This window comes from Sciurus carolinensis, chromosome 3, assembly GCF_902686445.1.
Source record: "Sciurus carolinensis chromosome 3, mSciCar1.2, whole genome shotgun sequence".
NCBI lineage: Eukaryota > Metazoa > Chordata > Mammalia > Rodentia > Sciuridae > Sciurus > Sciurus carolinensis.
In genome coordinates this window covers 52,341,345-52,357,451 of record NC_062215.1, presented here as the reverse complement: position 1 = coordinate 52,357,451, position 16,107 = coordinate 52,341,345, and the positions used below count along the sequence as shown (strand labels likewise).

At 49.8% G+C, this 16,107-nt stretch overlaps 2 protein-coding genes across 4 annotated transcripts; both read left to right on the top strand.

Annotated features, from left to right (window-relative positions):
• The first annotated feature begins 176 nt into the window (after window positions 1-176).
• On the top strand, window positions 177-3,435 carry LOC124980722 (uncharacterized). Its single transcript, XM_047546595.1, has 8 exons — window positions 177-700; window positions 1,060-1,167; window positions 1,289-1,360; window positions 1,593-1,681; window positions 1,778-2,029; window positions 2,467-2,625; window positions 3,074-3,250; window positions 3,377-3,435. Exons 1-8 carry the CDS (start codon window positions 210-212, stop codon window positions 3,433-3,435), a joined length of 1,407 nt encoding a protein of 468 aa, XP_047402551.1. The 5' UTR covers window positions 177-209.
• A 393-nt stretch (window positions 3,436-3,828) lies between these two features.
• Window positions 3,829-15,942, top strand: Acap1 (ArfGAP with coiled-coil, ankyrin repeat and PH domains 1). 3 transcript variants are annotated; one of them, XM_047546587.1, is made up of 22 exons: window positions 3,834-4,277; window positions 4,990-5,047; window positions 6,934-7,053; window positions 7,300-7,353; window positions 7,445-7,503; window positions 7,773-7,956; window positions 8,087-8,131; window positions 8,249-8,344; window positions 8,453-8,527; window positions 8,618-8,727; window positions 10,523-10,574; window positions 10,664-10,764; window positions 11,657-11,780; window positions 11,878-12,089; window positions 12,720-12,789; window positions 12,888-12,982; window positions 13,063-13,232; window positions 14,018-14,190; window positions 14,789-14,898; window positions 14,998-15,108; window positions 15,413-15,462; window positions 15,759-15,942. In XM_047546587.1, exons 1-22 carry the CDS (start codon window positions 4,225-4,227, stop codon window positions 15,857-15,859), a joined length of 2,223 nt encoding a protein of 740 aa, XP_047402543.1. In that variant the 5' UTR covers window positions 3,834-4,224; the 3' UTR covers window positions 15,860-15,942. The 3 variants fall into 3 exon arrangements, 2 of the variants coding, with proteins under 2 accessions (XP_047402544.1, XP_047402543.1); XR_007107858.1 differs by lacking the exons at window positions 15,413-15,462; window positions 15,759-15,942 and having other exon boundaries at window positions 3,829-4,277; window positions 14,750-14,898; window positions 14,998-15,034; XM_047546588.1 differs by lacking the exons at window positions 14,998-15,108; window positions 15,413-15,462; window positions 15,759-15,942 and having other exon boundaries at window positions 3,829-4,277; window positions 14,750-14,908.
• Window positions 15,943-16,107: the final 165 nt, after the last annotated feature.

Below are 16,107 nucleotides of genomic sequence, written 5' to 3'. Positions count from 1 at the left end.
GAAAAGGGAAAGGAGAGTGGAGTGGCTTCCGGGCTGAGATCTCTAAATAGAGACTTGATTCCTTCCACCGCAGCTCTAGGGAGCAGAAGGGGCCTGGCCCTGAGTCGGAGCGTTCCCCGCCCACCGCATAAGGGGCGTGGCCCAGGGGCGGGGCTGTGTGGAACTGGGTTGTGGGGCGGGGTAGCTGAGAGTGGCCCCCTGGTGGGGCCATGGAGAGGCAGGGTTCTCTGGGATCTGCAAGAGGCTTCAATGGGGAATCACCTGGAGTGGTTACCAGGGGAGTGACCGGAGGGGTCAGAGGACTCGAAGCAGACACCAGACTGCCCTCCGGAGTAGCTTCGCCTAACGGTTCTGAGCCCCCCTCGCACTCCGGGGGCAGTGTGGTTCGCAGTCCTGGTTCAAGTCGTCCCACGGAGCGGGTAGTGGCTCTCACTCCCGGGCTCAGTCAGCATCCTGGGGAGGTTGCGGGCCACAGCGTTGAGTTCGGCCCATCCCCTGATGTAGTCAACATTCCCTGCTCTGGAACCGGCCTACCCAGGACTTACTGTCCCGGGCCCGGGGGCTCCAGGGTGTACACATCGGGGTGTGGTTCGCACTCTGGGTCAACTTGTTTGCACTCTGGTCCTTGTGAGGACCGGCCCCGGAGCATCCTAAAAGACAGCAGCTCCATCCTGATGCAGAGATCCCCCTGTGCGGATAAGTAAGGAGTCTAGCTCTGGGGACAGAAAGCCCAGAGACTGGAGGGAGGAGTTCGGGACACCGAAGGGGGCGGAGCCATAAGGGAAGGGACGAAGTCCTGAGAAATAGTGAGAGTAGGTGAGGGTAGTTGGGTGGGAAATCTGAGGTTTCAGGCCTTTGGGAGAGCAGCAGATGCCCCATAAACCCTGACCAAACGGTATCGTAATTATTTCTGAGTCTCACCCTATCCAAAACCTGTACAAGGGGGTGTAAAAAAAAAAAGTTTTTTGAGTGACCAGAAGAATGAGGAAAGGCTGTAAGGAGGGAGGTCACTAGAAGATCTGTCTCCCACTCCTCTTCTGTGTACTCTCTTCACGCCAGGAAAAAGGCTCAGCGCTGGGATGAGATGAATATCCTGGCCACTTATCATCCTACTGATAAGGACTATGGCTTTATGAAGGTGGATGAACCCAGCACCCCCTACCATAGGTGACAAGTCCTCAGCCTCAACTTTTCAGCCTACACTCTCTTCTGTTCTAATAAGGGGGGCAAGGGAGGAGGCAGAGAAGACTCGGACTGGATATTGCCTGATGTCCCCGCTCCTCTGCAGGTTGCAGGACAGTGATGAAGATGTGTTGGCAGGGTCCTCTGTCAAGGTGACTCCTGAAGTGCTGGAAGAGAGGTGAGAGTTCTTTCAGAGATCAGTTGAGGTGCGGGGTCTTCTCCCCCTTCATCTTTGAACTTGGGCCAGAGGCATCTCTGCTTTTTGGCCTACAAAATGGGCGGTACCACAATTCCCATCGAGTCTGACCAAGACTGATCTGGGGGGATCAGCTAGCTTGGTATCATCTACCACATGCCCCCATTGTTGTTCTCTCCCTTCGGTGTCCCCAACTAGTCTCCCTCCCCTTCAGGTTTGCAACAATGGACAATTTCCTCCCCAAGGTCCTCCAGTATGGTGACAATAGAAGCTCAGGAGCTGCAGACAACTTTTCCAAGACACGTGAGATGCAGGGTGGGCACTGAATGGAAAGGGGAGGTGGAGCAAACCTTCAGCGAGAGCCTGACAGCAAAGCCAAGCTCTCACACTGGCCCACAGACTCCAGTGATTTTGACAAGCATCGTAAGACACACTACACTGAAGGGAAGTTCCTCAAGGCTCAAAAAAACCTGCCCTTGGAGCATGAGGAGGATAGCAGTGGGGGTAGTGCCGGCGTCAGCAGTGGTGTTAGAGGTGTGGTGATGGACCCAAAGCTCAGGCCTGTGGAGAGAGGCTGGGCAGGAGGACTAGCCAGAAGAGTCAATGATGAAACTGACATGCTCATCCCGAGGCCTGTCCTAGATGTCAAGGGTTAGTGATGGGGGACTCCAGGGACTCAAGAGAGTTGTAGTCCAGAGCCTGTTCCAGAACCCATGTCCTCTTGGACTTTCTGTTCCTCACTTCTCCACCATATTCTGTTTTCCTTAGTGACCCATAACCCTGCTGTCTTGACAGGGAAGCAGTGCTGTGTGGTCACACCAGGGAGGAAAGAAAAGAGTTGGAATAGGGTCCCCATTCAGGATAGCCCACATAGATAGCTGGCTGCTGAAAAACACAAAGTCCAAGAGAACTGTGAGGGATGAAAAGGTCCCTGAAGGTTTTCTAAAAAAGGCGGGGTGGTAACAGAAGAAAATGAGATGAGAACCTGGGAGCTGAGCTTCTCCCCTCTTGTGGGGCCCACGTGTATACCTGGGAGGCATGGACACACCAGGTGACCATGACTCACATTGCTTTGGGTGATTCCTCAGATTCCCCTGGCTGCAGAAATCAGTTCCCCTCAGCTTCGACCCCCTTTCCATTGGAGAAAATCGATCTGCAACGCAAGGAGTATTATACTCAGGGAAGATACCTGAGGTCTGACTCCCACCCAGAACCTGAAGAGGACATAGAAGATGAGCAGCAGGACAGTGAGAGCTGGTGTGGGAAGCCTGGGGGATGGGTACCCTCATCCCACAGCACTGTCAGGCTCCATGGACTTGACCTTGGTCATTGAGAATCCCATAAACATTCAAGTCTATCTATTGGACCACACAGAAGACTCCTTTAGGGATCACAAGGCCATTAATGGCTCCATGACCATGACAGCAATACCATTGCAGCCTGGTGAGGGCACCCAGCCATCGTTTCACTGGCCTACCTCTTGGCAAACTCCATCTCTCAACTTCCCAATCCTATTAGATCAGTTCATCAGAACAGGTGGTAAGAGAAGCCCTAAATATCCCAGAGTCTAAGGCCCATATTGTGTAGGAGAGGAAACAGAGACTCAGAAAGGTTGGTGACTCCTTATAGTTTGTTACTACCCACTGGCTCCATGATTCCTCCTTGATTCCTCTCTGCCATCCCACCCCACTCCAGGAACTACCATGTCATCAAAAGACAGAAAGTCTCCGGTGGCATCCAGCTGGTGTCAGTGGCTGGAGGCCAAGAGGCAGAACTGCCGAAGCCCAGGGAGATCAGAGAGGGAATATAGAAACAACCAGAACCCTCCAACCCAGAACGGGCGCAGAAGTGAGCCTGGGCAGAGGCAAGGAGGTGGTTGCACTCGTCTGGGAGGCAAAGGGGCTGAGTGGGTAGGTTCTAGGGAGTTTGAGGGTCACGTGGGCAAGATCCCATGACGGCTGCAAGAAAGTCACTAAACCCAGCTTCTTCTCTCTCCAGATGAAACCCTGCGGCTCCAATGGACTCAGGAAGAAGAAACCAGACAATGGAAAATGTAACCAGCTGGGGATGGGATGAGGGCATCCTTACCCTGCTCTTGCCACCCTAGGGGTAGACAATAAAGAGAAGAAGAGCAGTACTCTGAATGCTGTTAATTGGATGCCCAGGCTGAGCCTGCTAGGTCAAGCAGTGGGTGGAGTGGGAGGATCATTCAAGAGCAGGAAATCAGGAAAGCACAGCAGAGAGAAGGGAGCTGGATGCATCAAGAACCTAGGATCTCAAGAAGGTTAATATCAAGCAGCAGCAGGATGGCAATGACTGATGCAATTAATTTAGTTAACCACAAATTCAACCATCTTTAATTTTTTTTAACAACCCCAAGGGAGGGATTTTCTCCTCTATCTTCCAATGAGGAAACTGAGGAATCAGAGAATTTACCCAGGGTCACACAACCTCTAAGTGACAGAGCCAGGATTTGAACCTAGATCATCAGGCCCCCCAAACTCAACCACTAAAAGAGAAAGAAGCAGAGAGAAAGACCAGGGGCCCCAGGAGGAAGGTGACAGCAGATAGTCTCTAGGGGCGGGGCTGTGGCTTCTCTGATCTCAGGTCCCCCTCCTCCACCCAGGCTCCACCCCTGCCCCTCCCAGCACTGCCTGGAAGTGTGGTGTGAGAGCTCCTCCTAGTACACCCCTTTCCCTTGGGGACAGAATTGTGCCCCCAGGTACAACCCAGCAGAGGACCCCCTCCTTCCTCATTGAGATCATTCTTGAGGCAGAGAGTGCCTTGGCCTATATCCCCACCTACCTGGCCCCCGGGGCCCCCTGGCCCCACAGCAATCAAGTGAGATGACCGTCAAGCTGGATTTTGAAGAGTGTCTCAAGGACTCACCCCGCTTCCGGTAAGTATGTGCAGGTCTGGGGACCCGAGGCAGGGAAGATCCAAAATGACCCAACATAACAGCGCACACACAGCTTTTCCCAAGCCAGATCAACTTCAGGGTATAGACCTCAAGGGGATGAGAGGAGCTGGGTGTGGAGGTACATACCTGTACCCCAGTTACTTGGGAGGTTGAAACATGAGGATCTCAAGTTCAAGGCTAGCCTGGGCATGTTAGTGAGACCCTCTCTCAAAAAGGGCTGGGGATAGAGCTCAGAGGTAAAGAGCCCCTGGATTCAATCCCCAGTATCACACACACAATAAAACCAAAAGTGAAGAGAGGGAGCTGGTGGACCAAGGTACCTCTGATATCAAACCAGGGTCCTCTAATGATCTCTACCCTGCCTGCACCTTCTGGTCTTTCTAACCCCTCAGAGCTGATATTCCCTCCTCCCTGTCACTGGGACCCCTGTCCCTCCCCCTGCTCTGGGGTGGTTAGCAACTTCCGGCTCTAGCCACATCCATCTTCCTTCTCTTCCTGCTCTGGCCTGGCCTGTATTAGCTTAGACTGTGTGAAGTAAATAAGCAAGAGCAGGTGGCTGGGTGACCCTTCTCAACTCAGCAGCTTTTTATGTCTGTACCCACTGCCCTACAACCCAAACTCCAATCCTGAAGAGGCTTCCAGACCTAATGGATCTGAGATCTGTTCCTTGACCTCATCCTTCCTTCCCCAGAGCCTCTATCGAGTTGGTGGAAGCTGAAGTGTCAGAATTGGAGACTCGTCTGGAAAAGGTGACTCTTATATGGAGAGGTGACCCAGGAACCTCTCCTGGATAAGAAGGTTGGGCCATGGAGAAAGTTGGAGACTGGGAATGAGTCCTGGAGTTATTAAATACTGTGTAGGGTAGATATTTTGGATATTTCTCCAATCCATGAAACCATTGATTTGTTTTTCATCTCTATACTTTTGTCATTTCCAAAATGTTATATATAAGCTGGGTGCAGTGGCATGGGCCTATAGTCCCAGCTACTGGAACACTGAGGCAGGAAGATCTCATAATTCCAGGAGTTCTAGACCACCCTTGGCAACATAATGAAACCTTGTCTAAAAAAAAAAAATTACCTGGGAATGGTGGCACATGCCTGTAATCCTAGAAACTTGGGAGGCTGAGGCAGAAGGATCAAAAACTAAAGTTCAGCCTCAGCAACTTACAAGACCCTGCTTGAAATAAAACATAAACATGACTGGGGATATAGCTGAGTTGTAGAGTACCCCTGGCTCAATCCCCAATACCCCCCCAATGCTACAATGTTATATAAACGTAGTATATGACCTTTCAAAAATGGCACTCTTTTTTTTTTTTTTACTCATTATTATGCCTTTGATGTTGGACAGTGTTATTGGGCCAAATTGTTATATTGTGTGCATATACTAATATGTAACAACAAATTCCACCATTATGTACAACTATAATGCACCAATTCAAAATGTGGAGAAAAAAGTAATACCCTTGAAGTTTATCCATGTTGTAGCACATATCAATAGTTCCTTTTTATTTTTGAGTACTATTCTGTTGTATGGATTTACTTGTTAGTCACTGGATCAGTGTTATGAAAGATCTTTACTCATATCTTTACTTGGTAGGGCTGGGGTAAGTAAGGATCCAGAGGTCTGGATCCACACAGTGATCTGTGAGCATCTTTGTGTCTTGTCACAAACTGGTAAGATTTGATCATGGGCAATCTCCTGACAATCACTGATCCTGCTAGCCACTTGCACATCGACCTCTATTTCCCTAAAGCCTCCATAAGACCCAGAAAATATTTTTCAGTTTAACAAAGTACACCAAACACCTATGAACGCCAAGTTCCTGTTGCCCTGCATTTCATCACAAAGCCCTCCTGATAGTCTCCTGCTACTCTGAACTGAACTGAAGGGCTGTACTTGCTCAATCCCAGCCATGATGACTCAGGCCAGAGTCAAGCATATTGAGCCTCAGGGGCAGTGAAGTCACAGCCCTGCACAGATAACAAGGTTCAGGGACCAGGACACTAACTTTGGGTTCTATCTTAGCCACCTGATTCTTCCAGGGCCCCTTCACAGGTTTATCAGATCTCCTTGTTTGTCCATTGTGAGAATGCTCATAGGATGGGCCCCAGAGCACCCTAGCATCCTACTTGGCCCTGACCCTGTGGCCTATGTGACTAATTAATATTTACAAGGGAATGTTTAATGAGCACGGAAAAGGACAGTCCCCAACAGTAAAAACTGTAGAATTGAAACCAACCATTAGAGAATTCAGCCTATAAGCCAGGCAGTACAGAAGGATGGAGTTTCTTGGAACCCTTTCATCTAAGTAGGTAGGCAAGGCAGAGAGGAACATGGGAGAGTGAACAGGGAAAGACATTTTGGAGGTATTTACAGAGGCTTTAGCAACAGGCTGAGAGGAACAGATAGGAATTTTGTATTAAGAACAGAACAGCTGGAGTCAAGAAACAGAGAATACAGCAGGTGTATGTAAAGAATGGGGCAGAGCAGTACTGGACTGGAGGAAAGGTAGGTGAATCAAAAAGGGGGATGCGGCCCTGGGCAAGGGGAAAGGAAATGGGGCAGTGGTAGAGGGTGTCATCTGTTGTGGTGGCTGGTGGCCCTACTCCCAGCTCTCCTTTTTCCCTAGCTCCTCAAGCTGGGAACTGGCCTTCTGGAAAGTGGACGCCATTACCTTGCTGCCAGCCGCGCCTTCATTGTTGGCATTTGTGATCTGGCCCACCTGGGTCCACCAGAACCCATGATGGTGGTATGTAGAGAATCTGAACAGGGGTGTACTGGGGTGGGATTAGGGGATGCTGTGGAAAAGGAATATCGGCCCAGGGTCTGCAGGTCTCAGGCTAGAGCAGAGCTGGGGTTGCCATACAAGACATCCATTAATAGGTGGGGTCTAGAGTTGGGAGGGCCCTGCTGCTCCATGCATGGATGGTTCTCTCTCTCTCTCTCTCTCTCTCTCTCTCTCTCTCTCTCTCTCTCTGTGCCTATTCTTGCCCAGGAGTGTCTGAACAAATTTGCTGTAAGCCTGAACCACAAGCTGGACAGCCATGCAGTGAGTGGGAGAAACCAGGGATGGGAGTCAAGGGACAGGGCAGTGTCATCTATTGTCCTGATACCCACCTGCCAATTTCTGCTTCTCTCAGGAGCTTCTTGATGCCACCCAGCACACGCTACAGCAGCAAATCCAGACCCTGGCCAAGGAGTAAGATTGGAGGGAAGGGGGTCTTTTTTATTTCCCAGAAAGCAGCCCTCCAGTCGTCTTCCTGTTACCCCAGGGACCTCTGACTGAAGGAGTTGTGAGATTGGGGGTTTCTGGTGGCCTGACTTCTATCCCATTATCCCAAGGATTCCTTTGGATTTCCAAGTGTACATAGGCTAACTGAAAGGATATGGGTGGGCCTTATCCTAGAAATTCTCTGCTTGGAGGTAGTTGGGTATTTCTGTGATTCTGGATTATTTCCTCACCCCCAGAGGTCTCCGGGGTTTCCGAGAGGCTCGCAGGGATTTCTGGCGGGGGGCTGAGAGCCTAGAGGCTGCTCTTACCCACAATGCTGAGGTCCCTCGGCGCCGTGTCCAAGAGGCAGAAGAGGCTGGAGCTGCTCTGAGGACTGCTCGAGCTGGGTACCGGGGACGAGCGTTGGATTACGCCCTGCAGGTACCTGTCCAGTCTGTCCTCCCCAGGGCACCGAGGCCTTGGGTGGTATTTCAAGGCTGGGAGTCCCTGTGTGCAGTGAGAGGGGGTGCTATGATTTCAAAATTGACTTGAGGTTATTTTGGGCCCTCAGATCAATGTGATTGAAGACAAGAGGAAGTTTGACATCATGGAGTTTGTGAGTTTCAGTGGTGGTGAAAACAAGGTGGAAATGAGCCTGCTGCCAGAGAACAGGAAGAAAGAGGGAGAGAGGGGTCATTCCTCAACTCTGCCCCCTGCCCACCTTGTCCTCCAGGTGCTACGTTTGGTGGAAGCCCAGGCTACCTATTTCCAGCAGGGCCATGAGGAACTGAGCCAACTGGCCCAGTATCGCAAGGACCTGGGTGCCCAGGTAGGACCCAAGGAACAGGAAGTTAGTAGAGGGAGGTAGGGACTCTGAGATAACTCTCCTGGCCTGGTAAAGGGAGATTTGGATATTGAGATGACTTCCTATGCCCAGTTGCACCAGCTGGTCTTGAATTCAGCACGAGAGAAGAGGGACATGGAACAGAGACATGTGCTACTGAAACAGAAGGTGAGGGCTGGGACTGTGTAGGAGGCAGACAAACCTATAGCCTTGGTCTCTACCCACCTCAGTTTCCCTTTGACCCTCGTGTGCCCTCAGGAACTAGGTGGGGAAGAGCCAGAGCCAAGCCTAAAGGAGGGGCCTGGTGGCCTTGTCATGGAAGGACATCTCTTCAAACGGGCCAGCAATGCATTTAAGACCTGGAGCAGGTGAGGGGATGGCACCCCAATCAGCCAAACCCACCTGATTAAGTATTTTGGCAGGGGGAAGATATCAGGGATTGAACTCAGGGACTTTCAACCACTGCACCACATCCCCTGACCTTTTTTTTATTTTATTTTTTTTTTGTATTTCATTTAGAGACAGGGTCTCACTGAGTTGCTTAGTGCCTTGCTGTTGCTGAGGCTAGCTTTGAACTAAAAATCCTCCTGCCTCAGCCTCTGAGTCCTTGGGATTACAAGTGTGCGCCACCATGCCCAGCTTGATTGAATATTTTTTTGAGTAGTGTTAATGTGCTAAGCACATCAAGGAAAAGCAGACAAGCACCCCACCACCACCTTATAAGAGCATTCATTCAATCAGCATAGACAGACCATAAACATAGTAACTAAGTAGGTTGCATGTTACATTAAGAGGAAATAGTGCCATAGGAGAAAAAGAAGAAAGTAAGGGACATGACAAGGGGGAGTGGTTTTATTTTAATTCTATCCTTTTGTTATTGGTTCATTATAGTTGTTCATAGGTGGGATTTGTTGTTACATATTAGTACATGCACACAACATAACAATATAATTTGGCTAACATATTTATGTTTTGCAATGCTGGGGATCCAACTCAGGGCCTCAAGCATGCTGCTAAGGCTCCATCACTGAGCTACATGTCCAGCCCGTTTTTTTTTTTTTTTTTTTAATTAATTAATTAATAAAACCCAGAATGAAATCCAGAGGCACTTTACCACTGAGCTTGTCCCAAGTCCTTTTCTTTATTTTTAATTTTGAGACAGTAAGTTGCTTAGGGCCTTGCTAATTGCTGAGGCTGGCTTTGAACTTGTGATCCTCCTGCCTCAGTCTCCCAAGCCACTGGGATTATAGATGTGTGCCACTGTGCCCAGCTAAAATTTTAAATAGTGGGTCAGCTACAGTTTTAAATAGTAGGCCTTGTGAGAAGGTGTCTTTTGAGTCATGACTTCAGGATATCTGGGGGAAGAATGTTATAGACAGAAAGAAATCAGCACTAAGGCCTTGAGATACTTAGGGTATTTGAAGAACAGTGGAGAGGCCATGGGCCTGGACAGAGTAAGGGAAAAGGAGGTAGGAAATAATGGGGTGTGAATCATTCTAAGGCCTTGGAGACTTTTGTAGGTCCTTGGGATCTACTCTGAGGGAAATAGAAAGCTTCTATAGGTTTGGAGCAACATGGTGACATGTCCAGAACTAACCGCTTCCCACTTCCGGAGCTACACTATCCTATAGGGGACCTTTATAAAATTAGAAAATCATGTCTCTTTCCCAGGATACTTTCATTTGTCAAAAATTGTAGCAATAGTACTGATTCAAATGTGAATCTCTTCTGAAAATACCCTGTCAGACACACCTAGAAATAATGTTTACCACCTATCCAGGCATCCCTTAGTCCAGTCAAGATGACACATAACATTAACCTTTATAGCTTCCTAGCACTGCTATCTCCTTAAACACTGGCTACAATGGGGAAAGGGGTGTAGCAATAAACTTATTTTAAAAAGAGAGAGAGAGAGAGAGAGAGAGAATATTTTACTGCCATCTGCTAGAAAATTATCCTTGTAAATATATCAAATCTAGGTTGTCCAAGATTATGAGGTGATTTAGATGTCCACACTTCTCTAGAATGTCTCATGGGATGGTCAATTCATTTCTCTTTTCTCAACAAAATCCTCCTAGGGCAAAGGGCACAGCCTCCCTTCTGTTCCTTCCCTAGCCTCATCCCAAGGCTGCCCATATTCTTAACTATTTCCACCTTCTGCAGACGCTGGTTCACCATTCAAAGCAACCAACTGGTTTACCAGAAGAAGTACAAGGTGGGTAGGTCCTAGAGGCCTGGGCCCCAGGGAAACAGCCCTTGCCTTTGCTGGCCATCAGTACTCTTATCCTTACCTTCTCCTGCCAGGACCCTGTGACAGTGGTAGTGGATGACCTTCGCCTCTGTACAGTGAAACTCTGCCCAGACTCAGAAAGGCGGTTCTGCTTTGAGGTGGTGTCCACAAGCAAGTGAGTATAGTCCCTCGGAACAATAATCTAATATGTCTCAATAAGCAACCAGAAAGGCAGAATGACCACAAGGGAGAACCTCCGGACAGCTGCAGGCCTTAATTTCTTGGTGACTAGATTGGGGAAGGATTTGAGGGGAAGGGACAGGTGATGGGGGATATGTAGGAGGATATTCCCAATTGGTACAGAAGTACAGGTGCTCCTCTACTTATAATGGGGTTACATCCTGGTAAACCTGCTGTAAGCTGAAAATATCAAAAGCTGAAAATAACATTAATTTAATATACCTCCTGACCATCATAGCGGAGCCTAGCCTATCTTAAACATGCTTACTTACATTATTAGCCTGTAGTTGGGGAAAACAAAGTTTATTTTATTAAAAAAAAATGTTGAATGTCTCATGTAACCTATTGAATACTCTACTGAAAGTGAAAATCAGAATGGTTATATGGGTACACTGCCTTGCCAACCGTAAAGTAAAAAAAAAGAAGAAAAGCAAAGAAAAGAAAAAAGAAGAAAATGACCACCAAAAAAACAAAAACAAAAACAAAAATCTTAGTCAAAGCTGGGCAATTCAAGAGGCCAAGGCAAGAGGATCTTAAGTTTGAGACTCTAAGTTAAATTAATTTTAAGTTACTTCAGCGACTTAGCAAGACCTTGTCTCAAAAAATAAAAAAAATGACTGGAGATGTAGCTCAGTGGTAAAGCACTCCTGGGTTCAAGCCCCAATACCAAAAAAGAAAAAGTTAAACCATTAAAATAAGTCAGGGGCCACCCATATTTCAATACAACTGGAACCAATTGAATACTAGCTGAATGTGTCCTACCATATGGCTCCCCTGACCTCAGACCCTTGCCCAATCACCCTCACTCCCTCCATGCCTCCACCCAGGTCCTGCCTCCTCCAGGCTGACTCTGAGCGCCTCCTGCAGCTTTGGATCAGTGCTGTACAGAGCAGCATTGCCTCTGCTTTCAGCCAGGCTCGCCTTGATGATAGTCCACGTGGGCCAGGCCAGGTACTTCAACGTGGGCACATACAGCCTTGCTGCCCTAGGAAATGGGCCACCCCTTCTCCTAGGTTCCTTGGTCATCCTTTCTTCTCGTCTCCCCCAGGGCTCTGGACACCTGGCCTTGGGCTCTGCTGCCACACTGGGATGTGGTGGAATGGCGAGAGGAAGGGAGCCTGGGGGAGTTGGGCATGTGGCAGCCCAGGTACAGAGTGTAGATGGCAACGCCCAATGCTGCGACTGTCGGGAACCAGCCCCAGAGTGGGCGAGCATCAACCTTGGTGTCACCCTTTGCATTCAGTGCTCCGGCATCCACAGGTCATTCCCCAAGGGCCCAAGCATGAGACCCATTCCTTCTGGCTGTTGTGCAGCCACCTGCCCATCATACAGGGGCCTCTCCTCCACTCTGTCCCAGCTTCCTCTCAGATTCTGGCTGTCACTGGGTATGAGGCCTGAGTATAAGGTGCACCCAGGTAGGCTAAGCCCTCATCAGTGTCTTGATCTGCCCAGGTTTGGGGTCATGTAGAGGAATTTACTGGCTTGGTTGGAAGAAGCATGGGTCAGGCTGCTAAGTGTGGAGAAGCCCATGAAGACCAGAAAGAGAAGTTGTGAGGTCTTAGCAAGTCTATAAGGCCCTCACCCCGTCAGTCTGGTACAAGGAGAGGGAAGGGGGATGGCATGCAAAGTGTTGTCCAGGCCACAGTACTATCAGAGAAGGGAAGTGGCTAGAGAGGATGAGGATCTTAAAATGAAACAGAAAAGAAGGAAGGATTGGTGAACAGACAGGATCCTGCCAGGATACATGGCCCAGCTGGCCTGCCTCCCACCCCACCCAAGTCCTCTGTATGACCTCCCATGAAGGCCTTACCTTTGAGTGTTTACTGGAGTAGCAGCAGAAGTTTCAAGCCACTGCCCACAGTGGACATGACTCCCTTTCTGGCCCTCCAGGAGCCTTGGTGTTCATTTCTCCAAAGTCCGATCCCTGACCCTAGACTCGTGGGAGCCAGAACTAGTAAAGGTAACTTGGGATATTGTGAAGATGGCAGGGGAGGAGAATGGACCAGACACTGACCCCATACCCTACCTGTCTCTCTCTGCCTCTGCCTGGCCTTCAAGCTTATGTGTGAGCTGGGAAATGTTGTCATCAACCAGATCTATGAGGCCCGTGTGGAAGCCATGGCAGTGAAGAAGCCAGGGCCTACCTGCTCCCGGTGAGGTTGGGATAGTGATGCCCAGGACTCCCCTTCATGGAAGGAAAGGAGCGGACTCTTCTCTCACCCCTCTCTTCTAGGCAGGAGAAGGAAGCCTGGATTCATGCCAAATATGTGGAGAAGAAGTTCTTGACCAAGCTTCCTGAGGTTCGAGGCCAAAGAGGTGGCAGGGGGCCTCTAAGGGGGCAGCCTCCTGTGCCCCCAAAGCCTTTCATCAGACCCCGGCCAGGGAGCTTCAGATCCAAGCCAGGTAGAGCATTGGTTAGGCATTCAGTAGATCTGCTATGTGCTCAGCACAGTGCTAGGCCTATAGGGAGGCACAGTATGAGGCCCAGGCCTTCCCCTTGAGACCTGGAGGGCCAGGTGTGGTGGCACACACCTGTAATCCCAGCAACAGTGACTGGAGGCTGAGACAGGAGAATCCCAAGTTCAAGGCCAGCCTCAACAGTTTAGTAAGACCCTGTCTCAAAATAAAAAGAAAGATCTGAGGCTGTAACTCAGTGGTAGAACACACTTGCCCCAGTACTAGTGGCAGAAAAAGAATGTTGCCTATATTTCTGTCAGTATCTCTGTCCTTGAGCATCTCTTTTTCCCAGAAAGTTACAGTGGGGCATGGTGCTAAGCACAGGAAGAAGTATAGGGTGTGGAGTGGGCAGGGAGGACTACATTAGGGGTATCTACAGCATGAGGAAAGGCAAGAGTGCCTGGAAGGAGGTTGTGAGCTTGGCTGGAGCAGGGGAAGGTAAGAGCTGAGACTGTCAGGGAGAGTCAACTCACCTGTGCCATCCACGGTAGTTAGACAGGATGAGGTGAATGATGCCATCACCTACACCCCAGGGCCCCACACACATATGTCCTCACACTTACACATACCCACACCTACATCACTCCGTCTCACCATAGTCCTGAGTCATGAAGGCCTCCCTGCAGTTTAGAAGTGATCTATCTCACTGCAGCATCAGGAGAACCAGACTAAGGGTTTTCTTCCCAGACTCAGCACTGATTATCCCTAACAGAACTAACTCCCCCCAACAGAGCCCCCCTCTGGTGACCTGGGCCACCTGCACCCTGGGGCCCTGTTGTTTCGTGCTGCTGGGCATCCTCCATCCCTTCCCACCATGGCTGATGCCCTTGCCCATGGAGCCGATGTCAACTGGGTCAATGGAGGTCAGGAAAATGCCACACCGCTGATCCAGGCCACAGCTGCTGTAAGAACCATGCTGACATCCCTTTCCCACCCTAAGGCTCCTTTTCTTTGACTTCTACTTCAGACTTTGGACCCAGCTCTTTCCTCTTCCCCACTCCCCCACTCCTGCATTGCTCCCTGGGGTCTCCACCGCGTAGGGAGAGATAAGTAATTGAGACTCGTTGCTAAGATTTAGAGGCAAAGAACCTGAGTTTGAATCCAGGGTCCTATCCTTTTTTTTTTTTTTTTTTTTTTTTTTTTTTTTTTTTTTTTTTTTTTTGTGGTACTGGGGATCGAACTCAGGGTCTTGTGCTTGTGAGGCAAGCACTCTACCAGCTGAGCTATCTCCCCAGCCCCAGGGTCTTATCCTTAACGAGAGACTTTGAACAAGTTATTAATCTTTCTGTGCCTCCATCTCCTCATCTGTAAAATAGGGATAGCATATCTCATAAGATTTTACTATGGTTTTAATATATATGAATACATGTAAAGAGCTAGAGCCAAGCCAGACACTTAGCTGTACCCTCCCAAATTTTATTTACCATACCCCACCCTAAACATCTTGAAATTCACCTCTAAAGATGCCACCCTCCATCCTCCGTTTTGACTTCTGAATGCAGAATTCTCTTCTGGCCTGTGAGTTTCTCCTTCAGAATGGGGCAAATGTGAACCAAGCAGACAGTGCCGGCAGGGGTCCACTTCACCATGCAACCATTCTTGGCCACACCGGGTAGGGCAGCAGGAGATGATGGCCATGGGGAGGAAGGCTCTGGATGGGATGAAGGGTCCAGGGGTGAGATGGCAGGGCTGAACCTGCTGTCCTCTCCAGGCTCGCTTGCTTATTCTTGAAACGAGGAGCTGATCTGGGGGCTCGGGATTCTGAAGGCAGGGACCCTCTGACCATTGCCATGGAAACGACCAATGCTGACATCGTCACCCTGTGAGAATGCCTGAAGGGTGGGGCTGATGCCAACATGGGAACTTGCCTGGTGGGTTGTGAAAGAATTGAGCCAGCTTCTGGTTGTGCCAGACAAAGGATGTGTGGATTGGGGTATGTAGTAGGAAGGCAGGCAGGCAGGGTAAGAGGATGGGAGTTCCTCCTGAGAGCCATCATTCAGGCACCAACATTCCTGACAGGCATCTTTGAAGCACTGGACACTAGGGAAACAAACAACCCAGCTGAAAGGATGGAGTTGGGGAGGGATGAGGAGAATGTTATTTATCCTTAATTCCTTCTCCTTCAGGCTACGATTGGCAAAAATGAGGGAGGCTGAAGCGGCCCAGGGCCAGACAGGTAAATCCACCTATCCCATCCTGGAAGTCCAATACTGGCATTCTGGGCTTTGGTGACCTGTCTCCCTCAAGCTCAACTGCATCGATTCCAGATATATATTGGGCGCACCCATTGTGCCAGGAGCTTTGAATACAAGAGAAAAGAATAAGCACTGCTGCTATGCTTAGGCAGCACAAGTTCTCTCCACCCACGCTCCAAGGGCTAGCCCCTATCAGGCAGGACCGGCTGCCCTATAGTGCACTTAATTGTTAGGACCCAGCAGTCTGGCCTCCCAGCCTTTCTTCCCTCCCCCTCAGGAGATGAGACATATCTTGACATCTTCCGCGACTTCTCTCTAATGGCATCAGACGACCCAGAGAAGTTGAGCAGGCGCAATTACGATCTCCATACGCTTTGATCCCAAGCCTTGGGGGCCCTGCACCTCTGGCCCTGCCCCTCCCCACCGCCAGCTTCTTTGCCATTAAAGCCTCAGTGTCTTGCGCGTCTCTTCGTAGTTCATTTATTGGGCGCCACCTCTGGGCCCCGCAGAGCGTAGAGCTATGCGGCTCTTGGGGTGCTGGGAGGAGTTGGGAGTCTGCGAGCTCGAGTCACGCAAGGGGTGACTCCTGGAGGAGTGCAGTGGCAGTTAGGGTTCCGGACGGCCGT